Source organism: Halichondria panicea, chromosome 11 (assembly GCF_963675165.1).
Source record: "Halichondria panicea chromosome 11, odHalPani1.1, whole genome shotgun sequence".
Classification (NCBI taxonomy): Eukaryota; Metazoa; Porifera; class Demospongiae; order Suberitida; family Halichondriidae; genus Halichondria; species Halichondria panicea.
The window spans coordinates 277330-297566 of NC_087387.1; the positions used below are offsets into that span (position 1 = coordinate 277330).

At 43.0% G+C, this 20237-nt stretch overlaps 2 protein-coding genes across 3 annotated transcripts; one reads left to right on the forward strand and one right to left on the reverse strand.

Annotated features, from left to right (window-relative positions):
• Positions 1 to 5: 5 nt before the first annotated feature.
• LOC135343806 (protocadherin Fat 4-like) lies at positions 6 to 11383 on the reverse strand. Its single transcript, XM_064540818.1, has 18 exons — positions 10831 to 11383; positions 10203 to 10340; positions 9694 to 10053; positions 9370 to 9579; positions 8998 to 9251; positions 7359 to 7522; positions 3284 to 7245; positions 2984 to 3108; positions 2756 to 2882; positions 2563 to 2654; positions 2258 to 2468; positions 2052 to 2180; positions 1751 to 1893; positions 1304 to 1545; positions 1002 to 1189; positions 663 to 792; positions 394 to 552; positions 6 to 222 (listed from the first exon to the last, which is right to left on the reverse strand). Exons 1-18 carry the CDS (start codon positions 11213 to 11215, stop codon positions 156 to 158), a joined length of 7086 nt encoding a protein of 2361 aa, XP_064396888.1. The 5' UTR covers positions 11216 to 11383; the 3' UTR covers positions 6 to 155.
• Positions 11384 to 13801: 2418 nt separating this feature from the next.
• On the forward strand, positions 13802 to 20194 carry LOC135343812 (cilia- and flagella-associated protein 206-like). 2 transcript variants are annotated; one of them, XM_064540826.1, is made up of 17 exons: positions 13802 to 14165; positions 14209 to 14308; positions 14400 to 14490; positions 14644 to 14745; positions 14848 to 14934; positions 15010 to 15168; positions 15708 to 15800; positions 15914 to 16032; positions 16084 to 16203; positions 16377 to 16481; positions 16630 to 16716; positions 17862 to 17966; positions 18110 to 18252; positions 18397 to 18496; positions 18745 to 18885; positions 19213 to 19301; positions 20001 to 20194. In XM_064540826.1, the coding sequence occupies exons 1-17, from the start codon at positions 14137 to 14139 to the stop codon at positions 20146 to 20148; spliced, it is 1818 nt and encodes a 605-aa protein (XP_064396896.1). In that variant the 5' UTR covers positions 13802 to 14136; the 3' UTR covers positions 20149 to 20194. The 2 variants fall into 2 exon arrangements, with proteins under 2 accessions (XP_064396896.1, XP_064396894.1); XM_064540824.1 differs by having other exon boundaries at positions 13805 to 14165; positions 14225 to 14308.
• The last annotated feature ends 43 nt before the right edge of the window (positions 20195 to 20237 follow it).

Below are 20237 nucleotides of genomic sequence, written 5' to 3' on the forward strand. Positions count from 1 at the left end.
CTAGAGTGAATTCTGAAACTTGTATATATTGCATTTAATTAATTTGTTATTTGTAAGACATTCAGCAACAACAGATTATTTTTACAAGCTATAAAATAATAAATAAAAGAAAGCTGCATTTAAAGTCTATAGATTTGTGTGTCAATGTTAGGTGATCAACATTCGTTGTCCCCCTCGACGACATCAACGTTGGCAAAGACTTCATCAGTGCTCCTCGGGGTCCTATAGTGTGTGTGTGGGCGGGGGAAAGGTGTGTGTGAGTGTGTGTGTGAGTGTGGGGGGGGGTTAATGGGTGTACAGTATAACAAACCGTGTGTTGAACTTTTAGAGCTTCATATTTCAAAACCGGAATGGGTCTAATTCTTGATGCATTCACAATATGTACTGACTTACACAGGGGATAGGGGGTCTCCTTGACTTCCACTGTTGCTAGGGCGGTTGTCGAGGAGGTCCATGGTAGAGCTGGTGGACTGCAGCTGCTTGTGTGGGGGAGGAGCCTCGGTATTAATGGAGTGAAGTGATTGAGCTCTCTCTAAAGCATGGTTTCTTTTGCTGCATGTATAACAGAGAAATCATTGTCAGCAGTTGAAATCAAGCATGCTAAATAATAAATTAATGGATTTGTATAAATCTTATCACAAGTAAATTACACTTCCATTTACCTTCCCTGCCTCCTCCTGTGTTCCTTGTACTTGACCACACCCACCACACCTCCTACAACGAGTCCGACCACTACACACAGCAACAGCAGAGCACCAATTGCTGCTCCCGCCCCCACACTTCCAGTGCCGTCTGTAAACCGAACATTATCATGCCATGAAATCTACTCGTACACTTGTAGATTACGTACTCTGATTTAACAGCTGTAAACAAAATTAATCTTGTGGTTTATAGACCTCCTCTACTTTTGGTGCAGTAAGTGGAATTTCGAGAAGACAAGACAGCAATTTTGAGACGTGCCCACGCAATATTTAATTAGCTAATTAACTACAGCTGCTTACCTGCAGGTTCATTGCCTCCAGGATCTACTCTGGGGCCTGGGTCTTCAGCTGTAATGGTGGTGACTTCACTACCAGTGTTCTGGGAGATGGCTGCAACCGCACCAGTATTCTCAAGCTCTTTCACAATCAGTAGAGCATCTAGTGCCTCGCCAGTGATCGGTCTGACCAAAATGATGTCAATAGTAGCACTGAGGAGGGAGGGAGATTGGATTACAGGATAAGACTGTGCAATAATTATGCAAACACACTACAGAGGGTACAGCACGTATAGTTAGAGTAATGCCCCCTAGCTTAGTTCTCACTTTGTTTCTGGTAGAGGTGGTGGTGTAGGGAGGACCATCTCCTCTCCTCCAGGGGGTGTGCATGAGGTCACATGACCTGACTCCAATAGTACGAGACACAGGCTGGCCACTTCCTCGGCAGTAGGTGTAGTGTCTGGAGCTACACACAACCAGACCAGGGACCACATCTCAGAAGACATCTCAATAAATCGAGGCTCACAGGAGGTGGTGAAGATGAGCTGGCGCTTCCGACGTGAAGCAACCTACAGGATAGCAATGATGAGATAGAGAGAGTTGTTAGTAGCCTCCCCCTGCCACAGATATATAGTTCATCTACATAATTTGTAAAAATGCAGCCTAGCTATAGGAGCTACAGATTCATTTGAAACTAAAATGGATAACAAACCGGCTATAGTTTTGGGCACTCAAAAAGAGCAGGAAGACATAATGATTAGTGAGGGTATGTACCTGCCTCTCCAGATAGGACTGTATGATGTCGTTGAGGAACCCTGGCTTAATGTTGAGTCCAGTGATGATCAGAGAAGTGGCTGGTGTCGGTTGAGGCACACACTGCGTCCCTCCTACAAAGTTGTCCACACATAGCTCAGTACCTGGGGGAGTACATGGGTATGTGGTGTGGGGTATGGTGAGTACATGGGTATGTGGTGTGGGGTATGCATGGTGAGTACATGGGTATGTGGTGTGGGGTATGCATGGTGAGTACATGGGTATGTAGGTATGGGAAATTTAAGGGTGTGTGTGTACTTACCAGCTGTACAATTATTGGATGTGGCACAGGTGTCCGTGTACTGACAGCGATGGCCATTAAATCCACTCACACAATCACACTGGAAACTGCCCTCTAATTCAGCGCAGCTGCCACCATTCTCACACGGATCTGCACGGATGATTGCACACTCATAAACACTAACTGGATATCTTTGAATACTCAGCAATATCTTATAGGTAACTCACCTTCTGCACACTCTGGTACATCTTGTGCACAGTTGGTGCCAGTGTAGCCATCAGCACAGGAGCACTCGTAGCCTCCAAGTGAGCGGTCATTGAGAGAACAGGTGCCTCTGTTCTGACAGGGGGTGGGCAGGCATGCAGACACATCACAAATGTTCGAACCCTCCACTCCAGTTATCAGAGTAGTTTGTCTGGTCAAATCGTTAATGGTAGACTGCATGAATGGAAAAGAAATAGTAACGGCTACACCTCTGCCAACAGAATATATTTATCCAACATTATTTTAAGCTTATACATGTATTGCTTACTGTGATAGCATCGTAGTCGATGTAATGACAGGTGCCATCTTGACTGGGACTGTTGATCTTATCCAGACTGAGCTCTACCACATTCTCTGACTCTGTGCAAAAGAACAGATCATGTAATGGCTAGTAGATATACATTGTACCAGCTGAGGCTATGTGTGTGCTTCTACACAACTATACCCCTTAATTGACTCACTGTATAGTGTGAGTGTAGCCGACGCAATCGCAGAATTGATAAGGTCAGAATTAGTAGCAGCACAGGTGTAAGTGCCAGTATCAGTGGAGTCTATCTTCTCTATCACAAGAGTTGAGCCTTGTTGAACCTGTGAATGGGGAGGATTGCAGTTGATTTAGTACACATGTATAACGAATGAAAGTGTTCCGGCAGTAAGTTGCTGCTGCTTAATCAGGCTTATCCACTCACACTTGTGCTGTCTCTAAACCACTCTATCTTAGGATCAGGCACTCCGACAGCTGTACAGGTGAAGGTCACACTCTCTCCCTCCTTGGCTGCTTGGTCCACAGGAGGCACTGTTATCGTGGGAGGAACTGAAGGGGAAACAATATAATTATAAGATAGCAAAAACACCTAGTTAAAAGCATTAACTTTATCATAAAAAAACTCACCAAGTACCAACAAAAAAGACTTAAGAGAAAAAATTACATTCAGTGCAGAAAAACACAAACTATAACGTAAACGTTGTAATACTTAACAGAGACCAACCTTGAATACTGACAAATTCAGACGCTGATTGTAGACTGCCTGCTGCCGTGGAAACCTTACAGGCGTACTCTCCTTGGTCACTAGGTCGTGCATTACTCAGTGTATAACTGATCTCTGAATTTTGATTTGTCATCGACAACGAGGTAATGAACGAACCGTTGTGTATCCATTGGTAACTCATTGGACTGTTATGAAGAATTTGACAAGACAGAGTACTGCTTCCTCCGAGTGTGATGTTGAGAGCCCTTGGGCTGATGGAGACACTGCACAGCACAGAAGCTGACACTAGTCCAGTGGAGGAATCAATGGAGTACTCTTGAAGTAGACACACCTCCTCAAAGGAGATGACAATATCAACAGTACTGCTACTAACAGGTGACCCTCCATCCTCGGCAGTGATCTCTAAAGTTGTACGCCTGTCTTCACGAGTCACACTAGTAATGGAGTAAGTTATGGCACTGTTTTCGTTGATATCCATATCAGTTGCAGACACTGTTATCAAATTCTGAGTGCGGCTTTGAATACGGGATACTGTGAAGTCGTAGCTGTACGAACTGCTTCCAAACTGAGGGCTATTGTCGTTGGCATCACTCACAATTATACGCACATTTTGAAAAGCTGTACGTCCGCTGATATCCTGGCCTTGGATAGTGAACGAGTGAGAGGGAGTGGTTTCTCTGTCTAGAGCTTGTAGAAGACTGATTCCACCAGTATTACTATCTATTGCAAGTACGTTGTTTTGGTTTCCAGAGAAAATGCTGTAGGTAACTAAGACATCACTAGGAGAGGTGGCTATATTGTCCTCGTCAGTTGCCAAGCACTCGGCAATTACTACATTCAAAGAGGCATTTTCTGGGACACTAAATTCACACAACGTTGGAAAACTTGGAGCACTTTCATCAGCATTTTGGATATTGAAGATAACTTGTGCACTTGAGCTCATTCTGGGGACACCCCTGTCATTAGCTAGCACGGTTACATTGTACTGATCTTGTTGCTCGAAATTGAACTCTGTTTCCAGAAATATCTCACCAGTTGAAGAATTGATTCTCAAAGATGGAATTACTTCTACACCAGTTTCAAATGACTCTGGTATTATTTCTTGATTGATTATAGAGTACACCACTTCACCATTGGTTCCTTTGTCCGCATCACTCGCCAGTACTTGAGCTATTGAAGCATCTTGTTGCACGTCTTCAAATACATCAAAGTTATAAGTATCCATAGTGAAGATGGGAGCATTATCATTTTCATCAAGAACAGTCAGCTGACCCGAGACAGAGCTGCTTTGTCGAGGAGACCCCAAGTCCACAGCAGTGAGTGTGAAGCTGTAACTTGATTGCTGCTCACAATCGAGAGGTGTGATCATTTCCAACAGTCCAGACACCTCATCCATTTCGAAAGGATTGCTATTGCCAGAGTTGTCCGTTAGAGTGAAAGAGAATCTAATGTCAGCATTAGTTTCAAGGTCAGCATCAGTGGCAGAGAGTTGAAACACAGTCTGGCGTGGAGTCAGGTTTTCCAGGAGTGAGTTCCCATAGCTACTATCTCCAAACACAGGTGCATTGTCGTTATCGTCCAGTAGAGTAATGGTAATGCTCACAGAGCTCTGTTGAGAAGGACTGCCTCCGTCCCTGGCTACTATGTTCACACTCTGACGAGACAAGGGGGGAAGAAAGATTTGGGTGAGCTCCTCGCGATCTAATATTCCATTTGTCCTGATTTCTCCAGAGTTGGTGTCGAGTGTGATATGATCAGTAATGGCAGACTGTTGAGCAAACGCATAAGTTACTTGGTTGTTAGGGGAGCTACCGTCACTGTCGACTGCATTCACCGTACCAATTAAAGTTCCACTAGCCAACTCCTCCGCAACTTCAAACATGGTTGGACTGTTAAAGATGGGAGAGAAGTCATTCTCATCAAGAACATCAATTACAAGCGCTGAGGTGGTCTCCAGATCTCCATCAGATACACTGACTTCAATATTATATCGCTGAGTAGTTTCAAAATCAAGACTAACAACCAACGTGATTCTACCAGAAGTTGCGTCAATTGAAAATTTTCCCTCATCATTTCCAAAGTTGAATGAGAATGTTAGTGTGGATTGATCCGCATCCGTTGCATCGTAATCGACCACCTCCACTCCAGTGGGCGTGTTCTCCGAGAGGCTGATATTAACACTGCCCTGTACCGATGGTGGAACATCATTGACGTTGACCACAGTAATGGCGGCCATTGCAGAGCCTGCAAGTGATGGAGAGCCTCGGTCGGTGGCTGTGATGGTGAGAGTGTAGCTGGAGACAGTCTCAAAGTCAAGGCCGGAGCTTATGCTCACTATACCAGTCGTGGAATCAATACTAAAAACAGAGCCCACATTTCCAAGAGTGATGCTGTAACTAATTTCAGAGTTAGGATTGCCGACTTCGTCATTATCAAACGCAAACACAGTGAATATCTCTGTGTTTACACTCACATCCTCTCTCACTTGAGCGCTGTAGGCAGCTGGATTGAACACTGGAGAATGGTCGTTAATGTCAGACACAGTTATTGGGATGATGGTGGTTCTTCTTTGCTCAGGCTGCCCAAGATCTCTCGCTCTAACTCTCAGATCAAACATACTTACTGACTCACGATCAATCTCATTGGCTACAGTCACTACACCAGTTTCCGCGGCAACACGAAAAGCACTACCGAAATTCCCACCCACAATAGAGTACCTCACGACACCAGGTGATCCACTATCAGTGTCAGTAGCTTGTACAGTCACAACTGAAGTGCCTGCATCGGAATGTTCAATCACAATACCAGAATATGGAGCGCCAATAAACGTTGGTCGATTGTCGTTCAGATTGTTCACGATAATTCGAGTATCTATAGAGTTAATTTGATTGGTCCCTGGATTAGCTGCTGTCACGGTGATACTGTACTCCTGTACAAGCTCATAGTCCAAGTCACCAGTTACAGTTAGCGAGCCTTCAGAGCTGTCAATATCAAAGGGAAGAAACCCACCACTCGTTGTCATAGAGAATTGGATTATTGCATTGTTGCCACTATCGGCATCAGAAGCTTGATACTGTGTCAGGACAAACCCAGTTTGTGTGTTCTCGTTAATGTTGACTGTGTTGGGGCCAGAGATAAGTGGAGCATTGTCATTGAGGTCGTTGACGCTTACTAGCACAGCTGTACTGATGGACACACTACCATCTGTTACAATCACTCGGAAAGAGTGGGAGGTGGCTGTTTCGTAATCAAGAATTGCAGACGTACTGATTCCACCATTAGAGTTAATAGTAAAAGGTACGTCAGCTGGCGATATTCTGTAACTAAGCATTCCATTGGTCAGAGTTGGCATGTCTGGATCGTTAGCCTCTATTCGTCCAATCCAAGTGTTCGCAGGTCGGTTCTCGTTGATGGGATAAGAACAGCTGCCTTGCCTGGCACAGCTGGTGACAAAGAATGGATCCTCGTTGACATCAATCACTGTGATAGTAAAGCTTGTGGTACCAGTCACAGAAGTGCCCACTACATTCGCTCGAACAGTCAATGAGTAGCTATTAACGGTTTCAAAGTTAAGAGCAGAAGCAACCTCCACCACACCACTGGTAGAGTCTATAGAGAAAGCGTTTCCAGTGTTACCGCTAGTGATGGAATAAGTGATAGAGCCTGCCCCGTTAGTTGCTGTCACGGTAACCACATTTCGTCCAATGGCTGCGTCCTCTCGTACAGTAGCATCGCTGGGGGTCACTTCAAAATCCACTCGGTTGGTGATAATGTTCAGTTGTATTTGTAATTGTGAGCAGCTGCATGTAGCCCCTGAGCGTTCCACTATCACAAGCACATTGTATTGCGCCTGAGCATCGAAACTGATCGAAGAGAGAGATGAACTTCGTATTCTGAAAAATCTTCCATTGGAGATTTGAAATACGTTGCCATCGTTACCATCGGCTATTCGATACACCCAGCTGCAGAAAAAGAAGACAATAAATTATTCTATTCGGCGCCTTTAAACTAGCTACATTACAAATTTTACAGGTATACCCCAATACAATAAATAAGCAGCTCTGAGCTAGGATACCTTTGAGAGGTAGCATCTGATCTCAAGAGAGTTATCAGATCCAGACTGTACTGGTCTCCTTCAACAACGTTATCAGTCACTTGAGTCTGAGTCAGAATTCGGTCCATGACAACCAACAGCACATTGTTCATCACTTCTTGACCAAGGACTCCAATGTGAATTGTCTGTAAGCAAATCATACAAGGTACTTGTCATTCTAGTACATAACACATGATGGGATATGTAAAGCGGCATATTTACTGTATACAAGAGGGACAACACAACACAAGTGTTGTCAAAGTACCCACTGTCCCCCATGTAATCATAGATATAAGAGGGAGAGGGATGGGAAACGGAGCACGTGCGCACAATCACTTCTGTGTAATGCCAAAAGTTGATCCGCGTTTCGGCTCTAGACACCCCGCCAACCCAGCGGGAAATGTTATTACTATCATTCACAGCTCCCCACTGGGACTCTTAGTCCTGTGCTGAGCATCCACGCCTACTGTGCATCATATAGAAGCGTTGTGTATCTCACCAAGAGCTTGAAAACTTTCAAAGGCAGTTTTTTGAGTGTTGTATTATCGTTTCGGCTCTATCTAGTGGCTTTGTGTACCTTCTACAAGGAGAGGCTGTGACTACAGCCCAAAATATTAATGATTCCCTCTTTCTTAAGTAGCTGGGCATTGTATGCAAGTAAAATCAAAGCCACTTGGCTTTAGGTTGGTAAGTAATGTTCATTTTTGTCTTAGTAAGCTGGTTTTTAAAAGCAGACTTTTGGGTACCCATTTATAAAGTTACATCAATGATTGAATGTAGGTACATGTCTCTTTGTATTCATTGATAGTTGGTTCATCGTATCGGCACAGTAATTTACGACAGAACTTTGCTACATTTCCATAATTCTCTATCATGTCTGTGACTGTACTGGAATACTCAACGGTACAGACAGAGCTCCTCTCAAGAATTTGCTGTCCAAGCTGCTTTTTACTGCTTGGAGGGTCTCACTAACTATTGCTGCTACCTTGTTGTGACTGTTCCACTAGCCATTGCTAATACATGGAGCTCAGTAGCTAGTTTATAGCCTAGTACTAGCTAAAAGCATGGGTTGGAGGAAATAAAGAAGAAAACATTGACCGAAACGCGGATCGTCAATGCTATTTACGTAGTGATTCCCATCCCTCTCCCTCTTATATCTATGATGTAATCAATGGCTACGGGACTCTTTTAGTCGCCACAACTTGAATTCTGTGGATCCAATTTCCAAAATTTTATAATTTTCTGAAAGCTTAGAAAAGTATCTTTCAAACTGTGTCATCGAAATTCATATTTGAGAGATAAAAGTATTTACCAATTTGGTGATCCATGGATAATAAATAGCCTAGGTCCAAGGCCGAAATATGAAAAATTTTGGCCCCCACAAAAAATGTTATTGAAACACATAATTTGATAGATACCTTTCTCAGCTTTCAGGAAATCATAACATTTTTGACATTGGATCAACGGTACTAAAGTTATGGCTGTTGAAAAATGTTCAACTATAACGGGTATATTTATTGGGACGAAATATACACAGAGTTTACATTCGCCATCAACACTTGCAGCTCTATATAAGTATGCACAGAGTTCTAATAACCAGACAATTATAATAGACATGCACCTCTGTTCCTGGAGGAATGCTGAGCTGGCACTGTCTCCTGGAGACCCCTGTCCTCTCATCACGGACAGTGTTGGATGTGAGGGGCCCTGGGTTGGTGGTAGCAGTGGAGCAGTAGAGGAAGCTGGCCCCAGATAGGTCAGTGAGCTCCACCAGTACAGAGCTGGTGAAGGAGGAGCACTCTGCCTGGTAGTACTGGAGGCTGTCCTGAGGTACAAGAGTCGACGTCCTCTCACAAGTGCCCACAATGGCAGCAGCTGGAGGGATGGAGGGGGAGGGGGAATGATGGGACATTGTGTAATAGCCTTATTCTTACTAAAAGAGTTAAGTTTTATGGTTATAACAGTGGATAAGTGGGTGTGGTTGGCTACTCACTCTCGCAGGTGGTGACACTGAGGAAGTCAACAAAAGCGATGGCGTCTCTGTAATTGCTGAGCAGGAATACGTGTTCATCGTCAGGGTCAGAGGAGATGAATCGCAACTCTGCCAGGTCTGGGTTACTCACTCCAATAGTGTACACCTGGACTCCAGAGTTTTTCAGATTATTGGCAGGATTTGTAATGGAGTATGAGTTTGATTTCCCATCTGATAGGAAACAAGCAATTAACCCATTATATCAATAGTGTACGATACTAGACAATCTATTGTACATACATAATAAGCTTAATAATTATATAGCTCTTTATTAACTGAACTCACCAGTTATGAGAATGGCAATCCTAGGGATTCCCTCTGAAGCTGGTCTTGCACCATGGTCTTGGGAAGGGTCCAGGGCCTCTCTAGCATCCTCCAGAGCTAACGCTGTAGCTGTCTGCCCTCCTCTGTACGGAATGTTGTTTATAGCTGTGGTCAAGGCGCCCAAATTGGTGTATCGCAATAGGCCAAATTCTATTCGAGAGCTGCCTGAGTAGGTGACTATCCCTACTCTGGTTTGTGTGGGACTAATGGAGAAGAAAGAGACAACGTTGGATATGAACTGTTTTGCAAGGTTGTGATTTGTGCTCCCTACACTACCCGACTGGTCGATAATGAACACTACGTCAATGTTGCGATCACAACCTGTGATGTGTGTGTGTGTGGGAGGGGGAGTGATTGCAATGGCAGGATTGGTCACAGTACTGCATGAAGCTTACTATGCTAAATGTTGTTGCAAGAGCTTTATATATTCAATGAGGCATTCAAAACTCTTGTTAAAGATACAAACTTACTTGAAGGGATCACACTGAGTCGAACGGTGTTGAAATTTTCATAGAAAACCCAGTCAAATTGTGAGTCTATGGCAGCTGTGAGTAGATTCCTGTAATCTCCATCGTTGCCACCTTCCAATCGAACACTAATTGTACGACCTATATATAATATAAATTATGAAAACACAGTCAGACATTATTCAGAGTTACATCAGGCTCCTTTAGTAGAGCATAACTTTCTCACAATGAAGATGTATAAGTTTCTTAGATCAAATTGCTTTGTTTGCAGTGGAATAATGAACACAAATTAGTATCACCAACTTAAGGCAAAATACCATTACACCACCTGAAAGCTATTTTAATAGTCATGCTAAGTTGAGCAACAGATACGAGTAATCAACCACGTGGTATGCAGTTAATGGCCTACTATACAAGGAGACGCATCTGTGATGTCTTCACCACTCATGCCTTTGCAGGACATAGCTCCCATCCTTGTAGCCAGTTGTAATATCATAGATGAATTTGAATTAATTATTCAAGTCCATGCATCTACGATATTACAACAACCATCAAGAAATTTACACAGAGCTATTCAAAATAGTGAAATGTTCATGCATATCTCAATTTCATGCAAGAATTAACCCCTCACCTTCGTAATGTAGAGAGAGGTCATCCAGAGCTCCATCTCGGAATGGTGTCCAAGCCCTCAAAACTGTTATCCTTCTGCTGGTGTACGTCGTGGCCAGAGTGTTCAAACGAGATTGTAACCGTGACGACATGATTCGGCTGTCACTGGTTGCAAAAGTTATGTCTGAGTTGGTGTTTGTTACGAGTTGAGAGTTGAATCTTGCAGAGCCACGATCGATGTAGTCCTGAATGGGTCTGCAAACATCTGTTTCTGATCGAGGAGGGTACATATTTCCGATCTCGAATGGATTTGGAATAGGAGCTGTAGAAAAATCTTGCTGAGCTAGACAGCACTGCAGTGTGACTGCTGCTAGCAACAGATACAACTGGTGTTTACATGGAAACATTTCTGAATTGGGAGCAGCTAACAAATTCTATAACATGCAGCACTAGATAATCTAATTATGCCCTAGAGCATCTGTAACTAAGACAGCTGAATTGAACGCTTTGTCCTTTTATACCAAGCAACATTGGAATGAGGCCCTACTAAGTTGCAATGCAGAACGAATACAGTGCTACCCAAATATGACTTAATGCTCATAACGAAAAGTGAAGCCATCCATGCATGCAACAGAACGTAGGCTGTTCTACTTATACGTGCATATATACACCATGCAGAAATTTAATAAGGTGTTGCTTGGTGATTATCATTCCTCATTTCCTAAAGTTTATCGTATCAATTTACGAGCTAATCAAGAGAATTAATGGTCTGTGCATTATGCTCAAATAAAGGACAGTCTCCTAATTGAACAAAGGTCACTTTATGGTAGCTTCTCACACATGGATGACTGCACAAGAGAAGTGTAGCCGTTTAATTAGAGCACTACACTAATTATGAAATAATTAACCATATTTTGGTAAATGTTAACCTTTGAAGCTTAATTGAACTCCATGTCCTATAATAGGGGGGGAGGGGTACCGTGAGAGAGGTGTGTGCACTGCACTATCATGCAGTCACATTGAATATTTCTGGTGTAGTCAATGGAGGTATACACCAATCGGTATTTCTGAGCACATGATGACAACGACAGGATTGGAATTCTCCTATGCACGGAGACCACACGTCAAGAGACTCATAACACACTTCCAGTTCCATCGAGTAACAAAATAGCACTTATATATATACATCGTAAATTGGACCGGAGACGTAGGAAATGCAGCGGCCAATCACATAGCTGCATGCATGCCGGCTGCACTATAATAGTGTACCCATGCAGCGCAGAATTATTAAAAATTAATCCGGCATGAAAAAAAACTACCGAACTACTGCCTAATGAAGGACAGGAACTATACTATACCACTGCAGTAGGCATTGAGTAGGACTGTTGCCTATAATGAAAGACAGCAGTTTGCAGCCTTCTACAAACACCTGGCCAGTATGCTCTCGGACAAATGGAAGCAACCATACAGCACCACCATTGGCTGGTTAAGATGTAGAATATCATTCTCACTACTCAGATCCTCCATCATGTGTCTGAGAGGCGCCAGATAGTCATCCTTCAACGGCCATCTAACTGCTTCCGTGGACCTCACCATTGCGGACTCCAACCTCTCAGTCTGAACTCTGAATAATTATACATGTAGCTTCCATTACCATGCTCCATCTCAGCCTCTGTCATTCAATACATGCATGTATGTTTAAAAAACTGTATTCCTTAACCTGTGAGTATAGTGCAGCAGAGGGATATATATATATATAGTGTGCTAACAATCTAGACAAAAAGCGGAGGTATACAATAAATTCCCACGAGAAAACCAAGTCGTCATGCATGGACACCAATTAGGCACATTATACAAAGCAGTGGCCAATCCCATAGCTGCATGCATGCCAGCTGCACTATAATAGTGTACCCATGCATGCAGAATTATTAAAAAACAATCCGGTATGGGAAAAAAACCACTGAACTATACTGCCTAATGCGGATTACGGACTCAGTTCTGAACTCAGAATAATTATACAGCTTCACATTACTTTGCCTCAGCCTCTGTACTCACAATAGTCAATATACAGTACATGTTTATTAATAAAAATAAAAATAAAAAATTCAATGAAAGACTACAGGAGGGCTGTTACCTAATGAAAGGCAGCAGGAAATGTACGCACACAATACTATGATACGTACACTGCCAGGGTTTCACCCCCCCCCCCCATCCTCTACATGCACCAACCGTGCACCGATACCGTATTGCGAGGAATTAACAATCCTCCTCTCAGTCTATGTACAGATTTCAATCTACCTTATATATAGCCACTGTGTTGCATCTGCATGCCCCCAGGCTATGCAAGTCTATATTCTAAAATAATAATTATTGTTGAAAGAAGTTTCCATGGAACGGATTTTTTTGCAACTGTATCTCCAAAGAACGCATCCATACAAAGAGAGACTATTAACTTCGTTTTCACTATCATATCATATCACACCGTTTATAACCCACACGCTATATTACTCTTTTGTTTGTATTATGTATAATTATATACGTATAGTTCATAGACTAGGTTACAGATTAATATTAGCTCTATATAGTTTCTGTGTACCTTTGCCCTATTATTGGCATAAACTTCTTTTATAAAAAAAACTACCACTGTAGCCGGGGCTGTTGACTATCACAATGAAAGACTACAGGCCGAGGGCTGTGATCTAATGAAAGACTACAGGAGGGCTGTGATCTAATGAGAAAGATCACAGGAGGGCTGTGATCTAATGAAAGACTACAGGAGACCTGTTGACTATCACAATGAAAGACGACAGGAAAGTTTCCCGGAAAGTTTCCCGGAAAGTTTCCCGGCCACCCACCTACAGCTCCGGAGCCCCGGTTTATAACCCACACGCTACATGGGTGAACTGCAACAAGTCAAAAACGTAGGAGGAAGGGGATCTTTTAGCTTCGATTTCAGGCCGCACTGAAGATGAGACTACCGTACTGGTAGCTAGCTAGCTAGCTAGGGATCTTTGTGTATAAGCTAAAGCTGAGGCTGAACACAGACAAGTTAACGTACTTGGGTATCAGGTACAGTGTTTTGATCGAAACAGTGCGGGAGTTTACAGAGAAGAGGCAAGGTTGTTTCAGGAAGCTCTTTGATCTTACTTGCACGAGGGGATAACCAGCCCCGCCCACTAACATGCTAAAAGTGGGCGTAGCTGATGACAGAGTCATGGAAACAAGCTAAAGTCAAAAGAGTGAGAAATGAGTTCCAGTGCTCAAGCAGAGAGTGTTATAAAGAACATTATACGAGAGATTTGTCTGGAGTGTAGCTCCCAAGGGCAGAATGTCTCTGAAACCTTGGCTGCTTTCATGGTATGAGTATTTTATCATACAATAATTTTATGCTGGCATTTAGTACTGTCCTGTCACAGGTGAAAGCTGCTGTGCTCGACCCTGATAATGAGTTCAATGTTGAGCGGACGCTGACCAAAGAAGACGTCCAAAAACTCATACAGGTATAGAGAAATTTGGACACATGGCTTTGGCCCAATCGATATTATTATAGATCGTTTGTTTTTGACTATGGTTCCTTGTGTGCATGTACAGACGTGTGTGAGTCACCTGCTGGACCTCACCTCTCCTGCTCTGGACACAGTTAAGATGCAGGTCCACTTTGATATGAATTACTCTTCAAGATGTAAGAGCACTCTCATCATCCACAATCCTTTTATAATCGTTTACCCGTACAAAATCTATCAGATAACAATGCCTGTGTTTACTGTCTACCTGACCTATCCTGTTGAACATTCACAGCCAGCTTAACAGCCTCCATTTCTCCATTTCCTCTCAGCTGAGTTCTTGCAAGAGCATCGCCATGTTTTAGAGGCTCGATTGGAGCCCATTATACGGGACATAGCTGACACCAGAGCTAGGAGCAGGGAGGAGCTAGAAGGTAATTACTGGCTGTATAATAAGCCATAATCTGTATTACTAGACCTTTCTGAGCTCCTAGCTATGGCTGATGGAAACTGTTCTGAGTGGTGTGTTTCTGCAGGTTTATACAGGAAGATAGTTTCGTATGCTCTCCTTCGCTCTGGTCTGGGTTCCCCCACTGAGATTGCCGTGGTCAGGGAAGCTACTGGTGAATCTATTAACCACTACCATTAGATTTAGATACCTGAACAAAGTGGTTATTATTCCACTATGACCTCCCCAGCTGCCCTCCAGAGTGTGTTTCCCCAGGCCGAGCTGGGTACATTCATGGCTCTGAGTAAACTGGACAAGGAGAAACAACTGAGGGAACTGACCAGTATCGTGACTGGCATCAGACTATTCAACAAGGAATGTGGGAAGGGAGGAGCTGGCATAGACGATTGTGAGTACATGGGTAGAGAATCCAAGTTGCTTTGTGTTGTAAAAATTAATGCCAGTTGTCTAGGCATATGCAGTGGTATCTTTGGACGGCCATAACTTGTGTTTGGATGGCCTAATTTCAACTGTTTAATGATTTTCTAGGGGCTCAAAGTGAGCTCTTTCAAATGGCATATTAAAATCAAAGGTCATTTTCAAGGCCATTTTTGACAAAAAAGCGTGGGCTATATATAGGTGGGGGAAAAGTGCGAAATAAGGTCTGGGAAAAAATATTGAGCTGAACATATCATCTGGAAGAGCTCTTTCTAAGCTTTCGGAAAATCAACAAATTATTAAGATTGGACCAACGGTTCGCAAGTTATTTTCGTTCAAAGATTGTTAATCTAACCTTGGTGATTTTTCCAATTAGGGTATGTTTTGATAGCTATCTTTTGAGTGCTCATAACTTGAGCTACAATTGTGCATTTTCACAATTAAAACATTCATTTTGTAGCCCTTTAAAAGGCCTATCCAATGATGTGTTTAGATCAGTGATTGCTGCAGTGCCGATAATTCTGAAGGATGCTTTACAAGTTACTAGTCAGAGCATTGAAGGAGAAATGGGCAAGACCCTCAAGATGGTGTATCAACTAACAGGTAAGTCCTAGCTCATATTCCTTTCTGTATCATACTCCCTCCCCCCACACACACCTCACACTCACACACCCACACACATACACACACCCACCTCACACACACACCTCACACAGGTGTTCTAATGGAGATCATCGGTTCCCCCCACCCTCCGCCCACTCAACCATCCGTGCTCCTAATGAAACAAGCTCTTATCAACTGTCGACAACGCGAGTCATTCATCAAAGTACTCATGGTAAGCCATACACTGTCTGATGTAGTAATAATGACCTCATTGTCTGTATAGAGGGACATTCTCACGTGTGCTGAGCACTTGGACCAGCTAGAGGAGGAGTTCAGTTCTGGTATGGAGTCTCTCAAGGAGATTGTCCAGTCCAAGACGGCCGTACCAACCTCTCACGTCTATGTGAGTGTACACTCAGTAATTCTTAGATATTGAAGTGCCTGTACTAGTTAGTCTATGAGAGCTATAAGCATGAATATTTGTAGGATCAAACTTTCAATGTACTACACTAATTCCGAACCTGCCTGTTACCACCCACACCACACACCACACACACACCACACACACACACACAGCCGCTGTTCCTGTCACTGTCTCAGACCTGGATGGGTTTCCAAGATGAGGTGGTTCTGCTCAGTGTCCTCAGTAACCTGCTCACAAGTCTCAACCCATTCATTCAGGTGACCAACCGTACGTATGCGTTTAGTTTCAAAAAATTGATACCGTAATTCAAGTTTTAATGGTCAGATTCTTAACATACTTTAGCATCTCGAAGGTATAGCTTTTGTGATGATAGTGTTGATTACTGTGGCTCTCTGTGTATTACAGAATGTGATTGATTTGACTGAGAGTGCTGCGTTCCAGGCCCTCCTACAAGCTGCCACTGTCCTCACTGACGACCAGCGGAGGGAACAGGTGAGCTCTCCTTGTGTCACACTACTAATCCAGGCGCCGTAATAAGAGCCACGAATAATAATAATTATCAGTCAAAGAGTAGAGCTATAAAAATAAACGATTGTTGAAAATCGTTGGCACTTGAAATCCAATTTAAAATAGTTTTTCTCTACCACTCCCTACATGTCTACCGTATAGCGGATAATTTTTGTGGGGAAAAATATTCGTGGTTTTCGTGGTTGGAGGTCTGGCCACGAATATTTTACCCACAAATGAAGCGACCTTGCCTACCTTTACCTACAATCCAAGCAGCAACCGCAAAAATATTACCCACGAAATGTCTCGCTATTGCTGAACCACGAATATTTTGTCCCCCAAAAATTACCCGCTATACGGTATTGAATGCTTCAAAGGATGTACTTGTATGTAAAGAAGAAAATAAGTTAGGGCTTTTCCTGGACTTAATTCATGAGCTCTAAGATCCTAGATAAGCTACACAAAGTGGTGGATTTTGATTCATAATTATAATTCCAGAACTCTAATAATGTGATAGACGTTCATACATGTAGTAGCTACAGAATGCATATTTTGGTTTTCAGTATCAAGCACACATACACACCACACACACACACCGCACACACACGCACCGCACACACACGCACACACACACACATACACACCACACACACACGCACACACACACACATACACACCACACACACACACCGCACACACACGCACCACACACACACGCACACACACACACATACACACCACACACACACACCGCACACACACACACACACACACACATACACACCACACACACACACCGCACACACACACACACACTGCACACGCACGCACCGCACACACACACCGCACACACACACACACACCGCACACACACACCGCACACACACACACCGCACACACACACACACACCGCACACATACACCACACACACACACCGCACACACACACACACATCGCACACATACACCACACACACACACCACACACACACACATACACCACACACACACCACACACACACACACACACTGCACACACACACACACCGCACGCACACACCGCACACACACACACCGCACACACACACCGCACACACACACACACACCGCACACACACGTCACTGTATAGAGCTCCAGTACTGATGCTCGTGTGAATCCAGACAAGCACAGGAAGGCAGAGTTCTTATTCCCGGAAACCACAAAGGACTTTGAGCAGCTTCCCATTGAGTTTAGGGTAAGACCTCTATATAATAGTAGCTCTCTTACAGAGCTATTATAACACACACACACACACACACCCACCCACCCACACACACACACACACACACACACACACACACACACACACACACACACACACACACACACACACTCCAGGGCTACTGTGGATACATGTTCACAGTCAACGATCGTCTTCTCCTGCCTGCCAATCCTTCTATAGGGCTACTCCATCACAGGGGCAAGTACTACGCTTTCTCTTGCAAGGAGGCCGCCGATATATTTGCAGAAAATCCTGATGAGTAAGCACACAGTTATAGTAGTTTGTCATTACAATATATTGCAAGCTGAAATTCTCGAAAGGAAGCAGAAAGTTAGATAAAGCTACTAGGTGTGATAGTCATCATTACAAGTCAATGTAAATGTAAATGTAAGTGTGCGTGTAGGTTCCTGTCAACAGCAGTGGAGAACAGTAAGAGATCACCAGAGCTCATCCAGCTGCTGGACATGCACACCCACTTTGCCTCAGGGACACCGGGCATGAAGGTACGCACATGTATGCTCACTATCACGTTTATTAGCAATACAAATCTGTTTTGTACTCTCTTGCATGGCTTCTCTTTACTATTGTACAGCATGTGATTGAGAGCATTTTTTATGTTTGTTGACATACACAGCACTTTTCTTTAGTAAAGAGGCTTTGAGGTTTGCAAATTTATTTTACTAGGATTGACGCACCTCTGAGGTTTAAATGCTAAGAGATGGTTTCCCCTAATACATCTTTCACACTGCAGGGTGGACGAGAGCAGTTGATCCATGCTCCAGTTACCAAGTGTGACACAGGCACTCAAACAGACACACACTTTGTGGAGAGCAATATTGTCAAGTCCTACGAGTGGAACGAATGGGAACTGAGGAGAAAGGCCATTAAACTGGTTAGTGGATTTCTGTGATAATTAATTTTAGGCAATTTAGGCATGACTGGTTATCTACAGTGTTAGTTAGCACAGTATATACAAGTTGTCAATACAGCATCAACTGTTTTCGTTCACTAGGTTGGTTATCTACAGTGTTAGTTAGCACAGTATAATTATACAAGTTGTCAATACAGCATCGGCTGTTTTCGTTCACTAGGTTTTGCCTTTCAGTTTTACCCAAGACAAAACACAAAACAAAGATTCAATCCGAATCACTAAACCAACATAGCACCCCCACAAGCCTGTAATTCTTACTTTATTGTTTCCTTTCCTCTATATACACAGGCTAACTTGCGTCAGAGAATCACTCATTCCGTGCAAACTGACTTGAGCCACTACAAGAGAGACAACACAACACAAGTCTATCTGCCAAAGTACGTACAGTACATGTTCCCACTGTCCCCCATGTAATCAATGGACATTGGTTCTCAGGACTAACTTGAATTCCGTGGATTCAATTTCAACAATTTTCTGATTTTCTGAAAGCTTAGAAAAGACCTTTCAAATGGTACCATTAATGTTCATTTTTGGGAGATGACTGGATTTGCCAATTTTCGGCCAAATACCATGGATTATATATGGTCCAAGGCCGAAAAATGAACAATTCAGTCATCTCCCAAAAATGAACATTAATGGTACCATTTGAAAGGTCTCTTTCTAAGCTTCCAGAAAATCATTAAAATTGGATCAATTATACCAACTGCTGAAAGATGTTCAACTAAGCACATGTTTGGGGAAATAAGATGTAATGATGTTAGTAGCTGCTAGCTAGCTCTGAGCTGCTTGAAAGTTAGTGAAAGTTAGTTTATCCTGGGCACATAAGGGAAATCTGTTCCATCAAACATCAAAGTAATAGTGTAATCAAAGCAACCTTACTGTTTTGATAGGTAATTTCAAATGTGTCCTTTGCATCAGGTGTTGACGAAAGCCCTGTTAAAAAAAACCATTATAATTATATAGATGATTTTTTATTAGGAAGGTCACTTATCGAGTCTCTTCTGTACAATATTATAACAGTTTTGCTTGATAAGTATTTTGGTCAATTTAATGGCTTTTGTTTCTGTGATTTGCAGGGAAGATGTGACTCAGACTAAACGTGAGGAAAGCAGCAGTGTACCCAAACCATCTACCTACATTGTGGGACTTAGAGGAAAAGACATTGCCCCCCAAACAGTGGACTTGACTCTTTCTATACACATGCATAACAACATCACTACATAGCTAGTCATTTTACCAAATTGTGTACAATAATTACCAGTCTCATGAATATCATTATACTGCACAACTGTGTGGGCGGGCTGGCTTGCATC